Source organism: Ipomoea nil, unplaced genomic scaffold, assembly GCF_001879475.1.
Source record: "Ipomoea nil cultivar Tokyo-kokei standard unplaced genomic scaffold, Asagao_1.1 scaffold1334, whole genome shotgun sequence".
NCBI classification, from domain to species: domain Eukaryota; kingdom Viridiplantae; phylum Streptophyta; class Magnoliopsida; order Solanales; family Convolvulaceae; genus Ipomoea; species Ipomoea nil.
This window is the reverse complement of record NW_017617762.1, coordinates 2,048,555-2,061,759: the sequence shown is the minus strand read 5'-3', so window position 1 is coordinate 2,061,759 and position 13,205 is coordinate 2,048,555. Positions and strand designations below refer to the sequence as shown.

At 35.8% G+C, this 13,205-nt stretch overlaps 1 protein-coding gene and 1 pseudogene across 1 annotated transcript; one reads left to right on the top strand and one right to left on the bottom strand.

The window, feature by feature from the left end:
• Positions 1 to 7,606: 7,606 nt before the first annotated feature.
• LOC109185577 lies at positions 7,607 to 8,956 on the bottom strand (annotated as a pseudogene).
• A 661-nt stretch (positions 8,957 to 9,617) lies between these two features.
• Positions 9,618 to 10,623, top strand: LOC109185576. Its single transcript, XM_019335516.1, has 3 exons — positions 9,618 to 9,920; positions 10,019 to 10,270; positions 10,465 to 10,623. The coding sequence occupies exons 1-3, from the start codon at positions 9,618 to 9,620 to the stop codon at positions 10,621 to 10,623; spliced, it is 714 nt and encodes a 237-aa protein (XP_019191061.1).
• The last annotated feature ends 2,582 nt before the right edge of the window (positions 10,624 to 13,205 follow it).

Below are 13,205 nucleotides of genomic sequence, written 5' to 3'. Positions count from 1 at the left end.
TTAGAGTCATTATCAATAATCTCATACCGACACCGGACAAAATCAAAGCACAATAAGAAATAGTGACCACGGCGTAGAATCTGGAAAAAAATCTGCACACAACAAAAGGGTGAAATATAAATGGGACTAGCTGTGCACCCAAACAGAAGCCAAAGATATTTTCAGCACCATGCACCCAGAAATAGGCAACCATGAACACAAAACCTGAAGTAAGACTGAACAAAAAATGACAAACATACCATGTCAATCGCCGTAACATTTTCATACGGAGATGCCCGCATGTCCATCATTAACCTCTCACGGAACCACACAACCCTTTGATCCCATCCCCGAGAAGTATCAACCACAGTCGTGAGCTAACACAAGCCACCACCAACGCACAAAACAATCCAATTAAAGATTAAACAAAATAACTCACGGAAAAAGAAAGGAAAATGAAATTTGTGCAACTAAAACTAACTGTGGTGAACGTCGAAGCAAAAAGGTGTGACGGGGCCGACCGAGACTTAGAATGCTCCAAAAAATTCAGCACAGCAGCCCAGGCATCTATAATCGCAATATCAACCTGTGAACCTGGAGTCAGTGACAAAAAATTTCCCCACGTCGCAGACCTAACACCAGCTGAAAATATAGTACGTCCCCTAATACAAACAAAACAACACACTGTCACCAAACAAAAAAAAAAAAAACAATGGAAACACAACAAAGAAACCAAAGCACTAGACTAACATGTCAGCGGCCGAGCCCCCAAGCAACCAATTCACGATTAAAGCATCTTCCGGGGCATCGGGAGCAGGAAATGTAACACGCTCACTGACGCTGAAAGGCTGATATTGAAGGCGAGTGGCAACCACTGGAATATCAGTCGCGAGATACTTAATAGGATGCCCAGCTTTAACCGGGGCCGCACACACAGCGCCCCCCGACAACGTAGGACCACGGGAAACAATACCATCACCACACTCCTGCAAAATAAAGAAACGAGCCATGCAAAACTTAGCAAACTGGTAACACACACCCAGCACACTACACCAGAAATATCAAATACAGGCACGCACATGTATCGCAGTTCGCTAGCACACCCTCTAAAATATAAGAAACAATATTTCTACAAAACATAAACAAAACAAACCTCCGTCGGCGTAGTAAACTCCGGAACGTCTGGCGTACGAACACCACCCGAACCAGGACCCACAGCATGAACACCAGACGCAACATCATTATCACCACGCCCAGCACGAGCACACTGCCAAGCACGAGAACATATATATACTAGCACACAATATCGACAACCAATATTAATCACTGCAAAAAAAAAAAAAAAAAAAGTTAAAGAACCAACCTCATCTACAGTAGTAGTCTCTGGAGACTCCGGCATAGGGCAACCACCCACTCCTACCCCAACACCAACATCACCTCTAGCAACAGACCCAGCCAAACCAACCTCCTTCGCCGCGGCCCCCAACCCAGCACACAACACCAACAAGCTTACCGAATCCATAAGATTAACAGACTCAGGCCCGTGACCCTCATCAGCACCCCGCCGCCGCAAAATCCTGAGTTAACCCAAGGCTAAAAGACGGCATATCATTCACGCCAAACCCATCAGAAATTTCTAGGAAATCAGCATCCAAATCCCGCAACCGGCGCTACATAGGAGCATACAAGCGACGACAAACCTCCCCCTCCGCCCCCCTAGCACGTACCGTCTTGAAAAACTGAGCCAAGCTATCAACCGAACTCGCAAAAACAGCAGCAGCCTCACCAACCACACATTCAAACGTCTAGCACGAACAAAAAAGATACCACATAAATTAGCATGAAAACATTGTTCACACTCTAGTCAAACCCTGTAAACAAACCACACACAAGTCCAATAGGGTGCACGCGAAGTAATGCACTACCAAAAAACATATGGTGTGCAACTAAGACAGAACGGTGTGCACTACTACCTTAGGCCCATACTCAAGACCATCAGCATCAGCATGCAAGCACACACCAGCAGGCTCGATCTCTCCACGACCAAAACCACCAGCACTCATCCCCGCAGCCTCCCTAGCAAAAAGCAGATAAGATGTCCACCCACGCAAAGAAGGCACAAGCCGTGGAACAGACCGCTCAAACGCCAACACGCAGTCCACATAGAATAACTGAAACAAAAAACAACACAATAAGGGAATACCACAATGAAACAGTAAAAAGTCAGTAAATAACAAATTCTATCATACCACAACAAACTCCGCAGGGCCCACGAAGCATTTATGACGACCAGAAATCTAAGCATCCTGAGTCTCCACCAAAGAATCTAGCAGAAGCTTGCACCAATTTAACTCATGGATCTGAGAAACATCATCGAAACAATGAAAATACATCTGATTTGCATAGCCATTGCTCATACAACACACCAGCGTAGATAGCACCAACATACAAAAATGCCTCTTAAACCAGTCACCACCATCAACCTTTTCAATAACCTTGTCTGCAACCATGGACAAAGACACTGTATACCGCACCTTACCAAACAAACCCCTCCAATGTTTCAACAGGTTGCAAATCTGCAGCCTCTCACGCTTCACCATCTCGGACTCGCCACGTGGAAACCCCAACACTAATTCAACGTCACGCTCGTAGACAGGAAGGACTCTACCACCGCCCAAGTCAAACGTCCTCGACTGCCCATCAAAATTAGATAGGAGCCAATGCACAAGGCTAGGAGGACACTCTGACACCTTGAAATCCAACAAATACCCAAATCCTAAACCCCTAATATCATCTTTCTGTCGCACGGACAAATCCTGAAACGCATCAACGAGCACACCAGATTGCCCTCGAAACTTAACAGTAGGAAATTAAGCACCCTCTTCTACAGACCCCTCACCACCATCAGAAGAATCTTCAGTCGCATTCCACAGCGGGTCTTGCTCCAACCTAGCCAAGAAAGCCAAAGGTGGGGAAACGAAGTCATCATCGCTCACACCCCCTTCGACCACCCGTCGAACAGCTCGCACCCCCTTAACCTTCTTACCTGCAGAAAAGAAGACCTGTAATATTCACTACACAGACGCACCAGTTTAAGACAACAGAGATCAGTTTAAGAGAACAAACACAGTTTAAGTACACATTTCCAACACTAACATAGCACAATTTAAGATGAGCGAGATGCGAATTTAACACAGTAGGCAGTGTATAATAATCAATATCGAACCTGGCAATGAACTACAATTATTATTATTATATATATATAAAAAAAACCCCAAAACAACATGTTTCATACTTGAGATTGAAATTCTAACACAGGATATTGTAATTTGTTACAATTTGTTAAAAACACACAATTTTTAGCCGAGAAAATTTAACACGAAATTCACTGAATAATTGTTTACAAATTTTTGAATGTTTATAATTGTTTCTAATGCCAACAAAAACAAAAATACAAAACAAAAATACCGGCATGTCATGAACAAATACATATATTTAACAAAAAAAAAAAAAAAAAAAAAAAAAAAGACAAACGAAAAACACCGCCAACCACCGAAGTGCCTGGCAACTCACCACTCCCACAAGCAGTCCCCCAGAACCCAGATGAACAGACCAACCAAACCCCCTAATTCTTGACTGGCGAACGCCGAAAAACCAATACAAAAAAAAAAGACCCAAAAAACAAACGCCGTGCACTGCCGAGGTGCCTACCACCTCACCGGAGCTGACATCCACGAACCCAGACCGCCCAAACCCACATACGAGCAAAAACCCAAAACCCTAGCTACAAAATTGGCAAACTTGACATCCCCCCCCCCCCCGATCACACCCCCACGCCTACCGGCCACCAAGCAACAAAAACCCCCAAAAATTGAGCCCAAAAGAGGCCAGAAAGCGAAGAAAAAAAATAACAACAAACTAACCTCGGCCGACATCCGGTGGTCCCCCCCTCTTCAGCCTGCCGCGGTCCCCCCCCCCCCCTGCCGACAACCATAGCGACGTAGGATCGAAGAACAACTGAGCACCAGATGGAAGCCGACGCGATTAGCAGACACCCGTCACACACACTCCCTACGCACGCCAAGCGAAGAACGGAAGAATAGAAAGTAAGAAAGAGTCCAACCGTGCGTTTGAGTTTGAACCTAACTCTGACTAGGATTCAATACACCCAAAATACCACATGTACCCCTCTTAACATAAAAACTCAATAAACAATAGGATAGCGCACGCCCAAATCACAGCCGTCCAAACGCATCATCCAACGCCCCAAATTAGTCCTCATGTTTATATTTTAATGTGTGTTTTTACCTGAATAGATTTTTATATATATATATATATATATATATATATATATATATATATATATATATATATATATATATATATATATATACTACTGCTACTGCTACTACTACTACTACTGCTACTACTACTGCTACTGCTACTGCTTCTGCTACTACTACTGCTTCTGCTACTACTACTGCTACCACTACTGCCACTGCTACCACTACTACCACTACCACCACCACTACCACTACCACCACCACTACCACTACCACCACTACTACCACTACTACCACTACCACCACTACTACCACTACCACTACTACCACTACTACTACCACTACCACCACTACCACTACTACTACCACTACGACTACCACTACCACTACCACTACTTTGAATGTAAATAATTTTTACATTGGAGAAATATAAAAACAATATAACTATTAAAATTATTTCTCTTAATTAATTTATTGATAATGAATAATTTTTTTAATAAAGACATTGTAGGGACAATGTAGCGAATATAATCAATTGGTGAACTTGAATGTAAAGAATTTTTATGTTGGAGAAAAATAAATATAATATAACTAATGAAATTATTTCTCTTATTAAATTTATTGATAATGAATAAATTTTTTTTTTTGAATAAAGACATTGTAGACACATAATTCTAAAGTAAAAAAATGCATATGTATTATTTTTTGTTGTAGCTACTAAATTATTATTTATTAATTTAATAAGAGTAAAATAGAATACTAATTATGTCAACTTTGATTGGGATGAGATTCGAACCTAAAACCTTTCTTATAGAAATCAATGAGTAAGTTAACGGTGGACTAACAGAAATTAACGGAAAAGATAATATTTAACGGAAATGTTAACGGATAATCATATTAATTAAGGATAAATTAGGAAATCTTAAGGTAAAATTAAAATCTGATCAATCTGAGTCATTCATTTGATTAAAAAATTTGACCGCCTTTTTTTCTACCCATTATAGGCCTAACTCTCTTGGGCGCTTATTAGTATAGTAGATTTGACCGCCATTTTTTCTACCCATTATAGGCCTAACTCTCTTGGGCTCTTATTAGTATATATATATATATATAGTAGATAGTATATAGTAGATAGATAGTAGATAAAAAGCGAATTAATAAGCAAAAATAATAATTTCAATACCTTGAGTTAGGCAACTCATTGGTGTATGTAGTGAATTTGTTTCGGTTCATGATATTAAACGCTTTGACTTGATTTTATGGACATAATTATTTTCGTCTGTTTATAATTGTGCATCACAAATAATGAGTTTAAATATTAATAACCCAGTAAAAAGAGTAGAGCAACTCCAAAAATCTAACGTATTAAATTTTTCCAACAATGAATGCAAAAGTGTATACGTATGTTTCTAAACATTTAAATAGTATAATAAATTTTTTTAAAAAAAGTATAACACATATTCCTGATCATACATAAATAAAAACAATTGATATCACAAAATAAAATTAACTTAAAAAAATATTTTCTTGAACATTTAATAATTAAAACTATAATACTAACAATGTATATAAATGTAATCTAATTATATGGTAGTTAATTTCGTCAATCGTTATGCTATGGACCCGTGTCCAGCATGCATGCTGGACGTGGGTAACAGTGCCGTTAGTGGCACTGTTATCTTTGACTTTTTTTTTTTTTTTAATTTAATTTCAGACCGCTTCGTTATAGGAGTATATGTTCATAATTTTATTATTATATGTTCATAATTGTAAGTTCATAATGCCAGAGCTCTATGTTCATAATTCAATAACTGTACATTCATATTTCCATAATTGTATATTCATAATTCCGTAACTATACATTCATAATTCAATAACTGTAACTTCATAATTTTCGAAGCTCTATGTTCACAATTTTAGAGCTCTATGTTCATAATTTTATCACTATAATGTTCATATTGTAAGTTCATAATGTCAGAGCTCTGTGTTCATAATTCCATAATTGTACATTCATAATTGCATAACTGTACATTCATAATTCCGTAACTGTACATTCATAATTCAATAACTGTAAAATCATAATTTTCGAAGTTCCATGTTCACAATTTTAGAGCTCTATGTTCATAATTTTATCACTATATGTTCATAATCGTAAGTTCATAATGTCAGAGCTCTGTGTTCATAATTTTATAACTTACATTCATAATTCCATAACTGTACATTCATAATGGTACAAATGAATAACGCCGTTAACGGCGAGATAAAATCAATTTTTTTTTAACTGAAATGACGAGTTTTTTCTGAAAACAACGTCGTTTTGGACTCGTGTCCACAATGCATTGTGGACACAGGTCTAGGGCATAATTTGCCTAATTTCGTGAAACAAAATAAAAATTCTAGAATGCTAAGCCCAGAACAACACTAAATATATAACAATATAACCCACTAACGTTTCAGCCCAAAACCTAAGCCCATAAATCCGTGTGGTGCACCTGAAACTCTGAAAGTCTGAAACCAATCGTTATACTCTGCACCACGGCGCACAGTGCATTGTGCGCTCCGCGCCTCCCAAAACGACGTTGTTTTGGAGGCCCGGTAGGAAGTTGACATGATTATATATATTTGTTTATATAAGTATGTATATTTTTTATTATATACATTTTTTATACAATTATGTATATTTTGTTTATACAATTATGTACATGCGAATCAGGAAATTTTTATGTATTATGTTAAGAGTTGATGTGTATTATGTTTATTATGTATTATGTTAGATTATGTGTATTATCTTTTAAAAAAGAGTATGTGTATTTTGTTATATAATTATGTACATTCATATATACAATTATGTGTATTCTAGTATAACATTATGTACATTTTTGAACATGAGATTTTTTTTAAGGAAAATTAACTACCAAACACTGGGTAGCGAAATTTCAAAGAAAAAAAAAAATGAAAACGACGTCGTTTTGCATCTGGACGCACAATGCAACGCGCGCCGTGGTGCATGATATAAATTACCGTCTGAAACATAAAAACCTAACCTATTCCTAACTTGACGTAGGGGCTTCCTTCTTCTCTCTAAAGCCATCTCCAACCCATTACACCAAATTATGTTTCAAATTTTACACCAAAAGGAATATTTTCAGAATATTCTTACACCAAATTTTATTCATCTCCAATCCATTACACCAAATTTATTTCCACACAAAATAATTTGTTTTCTCATAAATTAAAACTTTAATTTTTTAATATTTAATTGTAATGCAAATAATATTTTTATTCCACAATAATATAACATATAACAACTATTACATTTAAGTTTCAAAATTACCATATCGTTCTCATAAATGCTCAATTAATGCATTGCGAAGTGCATAATGCGCTTCTCTATCTTTTATTTGTTTATGTCGAGCAAGAAATTCTTGAAATAGAGTAGCTTCATCTCTACGTATGTCAACTTCAATAGCCGACGCTTCTCTCCAACTTTGTATAGCCGCTTGCTCACCACGTTCATCTTCAATTATCATATTGTGCATTATGATGCAAGATGTCATTATATCATGTAATACATGTTTATCCCAAAAACGTGCCGGTCCCTTGACTATTGCAAATCGTGACTATTGGACCCCAAATGCGCGTTCGACATCTTTTCTACATGCTTCTTTCATTGTTGCAAATAACTTTTTCTTTAGCCCTCGAGGTTCATGAATAGTTTGTACCAAGGTTGACAATTTTGGGTATATACTATCAGCTAAATAATATCCTGTATGGTACTGTTCTCCTTGAATAACATAATGAGCTGGAGGTGCTATACCATTTGCAAGGTTTGCAAACAAATGAGATGCCTCCAACACATTAATGTCATTATTTGACCCTGGTAAACCCAAATGCGCATGCCATATCCAGAAATCATAATCAGTTACAGCCTCAAGAATAATAGTTGGTTCTCGACTACGCTCAGAATATTGTCTTACCCAAGCTGTTGGACAATTTTTCCAAGTCCAGTGCATACAATCTAAACTCCCAAGCATCCCTGGAAAACCACGACTCTCGCCAATTTAAAGCATCCTTGCAACGTCATTAGCATCAGGTTCTCTTAGATAGCGCCCCCCGAAAACCTCTACAATTGCTTGGCAGAATCTCTTCACACTTTCAATTGCAGCTGATTCTCCAATTTGAATGTATTCATCTGTTGCATTCGCTGGTACTCCATAAGCAATAATTTGAAAGGCTGCTGTTACTTTTTGTAAAGTAGACAAGCCTAGCCTTCCAATTGTATCTCTTCGTTGCACAAAGTAGTTGTCATGATCTTCAACGGCGTTGGCAATTCGTAAAAACAAATTTCGACTCAATCGAAATCGTCTACGAAACATTGTTTCATTATATTTTGGATTTTCTGAAAAATAATCAGCCCATAATCTTCGATCACCATCTACACGATCACGATGAATCACTCTATGGCCAGGAACCAAACCACCGTACCTTGAGTTGCTAGCTTGATTTGCCATAGTTTCCATATAGTAAGCCATGACATCGTTGTCGTTAGCATATACATTTAGTAATGCTTGCTCTTGTAATTGTATTAGAGTATTGAGATCAAGATCATCCCCTGATTGTTGGGATAAGGGTGAGGGTGAAGGTGAGGATGAAGAAGAAAATGGTATAGGGCGTTTACCATTGTTGGAATTCATAATTGAATATTGATATGATGAAGAGATGAATGATAACTTTGTATGTGATGTACTAGTATTTATAATAAGATATGAAATCTTATCACAAACTTTATTAGAATTATTTTCAACTGTTGGATTAAATCTCAACAATCTTAATCATTCATTTGTATGCAAATCTTTCCAACACGGAATCCAACAAAAGATATGAAATCTTATCACAAACTTTATCAGAAGTGTTTTCAACCGTTGGATTAAATCTCAACAATCTTAACCGTTCATTGGTATGCAAATTTTTCCAACACGGAGTCCAACAAAAGATATGCAATCTTATCACAAACTTTATCAAAAGTGTTTTCAATCGTTGAATTAAATCTCAACAATCTTAACCATTCATTGGTAAGCAAATCTTTCCAACACGGAATCCAACAAAAAATATGAAATCTTATCACAAACTTTATCAGAAGTGTTTTCAACCGTTGGATTGAATCTCAACAATCTTAACCATTCATTGGTATGCAAATCTTTCCAACACGGAATCCAGCAAAAGCTATAAAATCTTATCACAACCTTTATCAGAAGTGTTTTCAACTATAAATACTACACTTGGATTGCCAAAGTAAAACAACCACTCTCTGGATTCTCAAACCCCTCTCAAACACTCCTCCATTCTTTTTGCAAAATGTCGAGCTCACGCACAACCCGAACTACATCATATTCAATCGAGGAAGATCAACTACTATGTCGTGTGTATTGTGATATTGGCCAAGATCCTCAAGTTGGTAAGAATCAGGTACAACAAGCTTTTTGGACTCGTATTGGGATTGAATACCAGCAAATGCTACTAGCGAATAATGGTAATATTCGATCTTGGCAATCTCTTCAAACTCGAATGCAAAATATATTGACAGCTGTTTCAAAATTAAGAGGATGCATCCGCCAAATTGAAAACACGAACCCGAGCGGACCATCTGAACAAGATATTGTGAGTACTTTATAAATGTTTTATTAGTAATTTGCTGAAATTGTGAGTACTTTACACATATTTGTTATTTACTTGCTTATATTTATGATTTATAACAGCTAGATAAAGCAAAAGATTCAATGTCACAAGATGCCAAATATCCAAAGGGGTTTAGATTTGATCACATATGGCCTATCCTTAAGGATCTCGACAAATTTAGCTCTACTCCTAGTAGAGACGCAAGTTTTGGTAGTAGAAAGCAAAATACCTACTTTCAAGGATCACAATCACTGCATGATATAGCAGATAAGTCAATAAGCTCATCATCTTTTTGTGTTGATTTGAATGACAATTTTGAAACTGCAAACCAGGTTAACGAAAACAACAATGCAAGCGAGCGTCCTACGGGAAGGAACAAGGAAAAAAAGAAGAAACAACTGAATGAAGAAAGTAAAAAATTTTTAAAATCTATCCAGACTAAATGAACAAATCAAAAAAAAAAATGTTCCAACATCATCAAGATATACTTGAAAAAAATTATGAGGTTTAGTTGTTAAAAGCTCAGACTGAAGCAAAGAAAGTAGTGTTGGCAGAACGACAGGAAGCAAACAGAGAGCATCGAGAAGAGAAGAGAGAGCGTCGAGAAGAGAACAAAATCTTACGCATAAATTTAGATTCAATCACAGATTCGATGGTGCGTGAGTCTATAAGGATTAAGGAATGAGCAACTACAAATTGTTGCAAAGAGAGTTAATGAGCAAACACATGGAGGAGGGGTTGAATCAAGTAGTCAATTTAATCAATATTTTGATAATCTGGGAGGGAATGAAGGTGGTCTTGGGGACTATTAATTCTAAGTATGTTTTGTTTAATTTCGGATGTATTCCGTTTAATATTATGAAAATTATGTTTCATGTAGTTTAGTTTTTAATTAATCTATATATAATATTAGGCTTGTTTTAATCGTCTTGATGCGATATTTCAAATGATATAATTTATTTTTAATTATTCAAATTTTATGTTTATGTATTTAACAAAATATGTAAATCTATAAAAACAAAATATAGGGATACAAAAGGAATTAATAAAAAAGACAGGGGGCAAAATTAGAATAAAATAATTTACACCATTTTGGGGTAAAAGCTAATCGCCAAAATGGCGCCCAATTTGGCGCTTCATTGGAGAAGGTTCAGTGCCAAATTGGGCGCTAAAATGGCGTTGGTGTAGATTATGGCGCTCCTTTGGAGACGGCCTAACATCTTCACCGCTATAGACAAAACTTCTCTGTTTCCGGCTACTTGTCGTTACGACAAAATTGACACAGTTAATCCTTCTCATGTCCAAGAAATACACGGCTAAAAAAAGCTGCCTATATGTTCCTTCGATTTTAATCCTTCACACAGTCGCTTTCTTTTGCTTTTGGCCATTTTGGATTTCATTTGCTGTCTAGAAGTCGAACTAAAAGATCGGTTGACCGAGGGCAGATAAGTACTTTAATGGACAGATTATGCAAAGTACCGTGTCCAGAACGGAGCTACACCATCTTCTTCAATGAGAGTATCAACAAATGTGACATATCAGAAAAAGATAAGTATATTTTTTTTTCTATTCGTTTATTACTTCTCAATAAACGTGATTTGCATAAAAAGAATATATCTTTGTGTGGCTAAATATATATAAGGTTGTGCATGTACAATACTATCAATTACTAATATTTTATTATGTATGATATTGTGGCAGATGATGAGAACTAAATTCTGATGCCAACATTGATTTAATTTAGTTATTGGTTATATAATGATTTGTCTGTTTAAATATGCATATCACATAAAATTAGCACTTGGTTTTATTATATCTTTTCCATGTGTATTTATTATTACATAATTTTTTTAAACTAAATTCTAAAGCAAGTCAATATTTTTAGCCTCGGATTTGTGATCCAACAAAATTATAGGATTGTTAATTGATTTGCAAATGATAAGGATTATTTGTGTTTTTTTTTGTTTTTTTTGTTTGTTTGTTTGTTTTTGTTTTTGTTTTTTTTTTTTTGGCAAATGATGAGCATTAAGAATATCTCGTTCACCTTCAAATTTGAAAAAAAAAAATCTGTTTCTGTTGCCTTGTATTTTTTTTTTTTGTCAGTTTTTTTTTTTTTTAAACTTTTATTTTTATTTTTATTGGTGTGTAGATTAAGAATGCCTATTTATGTTGCCTTATTTTTTTTGACATTTTTTTATCTTTTGGTTTTGTGGGGAAGTTTCAGAATATCTAATTTTGTTGTATTGTTTTTTTTTTTTTTTTTTTTTTTTGGGCAGATTAAGAATATCTATTTCTGTTGCCGTGCGTTTTTTTTTTTTTTCTGTCTTATTTAGTGTTAAGTTATAATGAAAAATGTGTTGGTGTAATTATTTGCGATATACAGTTTTACCATATACATTGTACAATCTTAAAAAATTGACTAATATTAAATTTATTTATATAAAAAAGTTTATAAAAGCATAACTACATTTTAAATATGCATAGAAAAGGTACATGAATAATGTTTGTTAGTTCTTCAGCAGACTAAGTGATCCATGCATGCCGCTGATTTATAATGTCTTCGATATATTTAATTGCTGAAACTGCCCCTGCCTTTTGATTGTGTTAAAGTTGTACTGTATGCAATGTTTCCCTTGTAATATCTGAAATTTTGAGTAGGACAACAGGAAAAAATACAACTATAGAAAAATCATAAAAATTTAAGTATAGTATTAAGGTAGATGCAAATAGAGAAAACCAAGATCTTAATAAAAGTTCAATTAGATGGGATGAAATTTGCAAAGTGCTTCAATTCAATTTGAGATATAAATAGCAAGGGATGAAGTTGCAAGTCCAAATCAAGTAAGAGATAAGATTTCAATTGCCAAGGAAATCAATTAAGTTTGAGATATAAATAGCAAGGGATGAAGTTGCAAGTCCAAATCAAGTAAGGGATGAGATTTCAATTGCCAGGGAAATCAAAATCAATTAAGAAGATGAAGTCTGGAAGCAGTAAACAAACCCAGATGTGAAGTACAGAGGAAATACAAGAAGAAGTTGCAGAAGCAAAAATACTAGTCCAAACTACCAGATGAAGTTTTTGGGACGCCATTTTTGCGAGAACTTGAAGCTCAACTTGCAGAGAATCTCTGACATATCTGTAACGGTATCTTATCCTTTGAAAAGGCTATACAGCTAGAAGAAATTCAAAAATGAGAACGTTTCTTTCCAACGGACAGCTTCTCATTACCAACTATAAAAGGATGAAGATTGAAGCAGTGGGAAGCA

What these genes read in the sequence shown, in the direction of transcription:
- LOC109185576 (XM_019335516.1), top strand. Translation starts at nt 9,618, where the DNA reads ATGTCGAGCTCACGCACAACCCGAACTACATCATATTCAATCGAGGAA. An exon ending in GACCATCTGAACAAGATATT is followed by an intron (nt 9,921 to 10,018) that starts GTGAGTACTTTA and finishes GATTTATAACAG; the next exon opens with CTAGATAAAGCAAAAGATTC. An exon ending in ATTTTGAAACTGCAAACCAG is followed by an intron (nt 10,271 to 10,464) that starts GTTAACGAAAAC and finishes TTAAAAGCTCAG; the next exon opens with ACTGAAGCAAAGAAAGTAGT.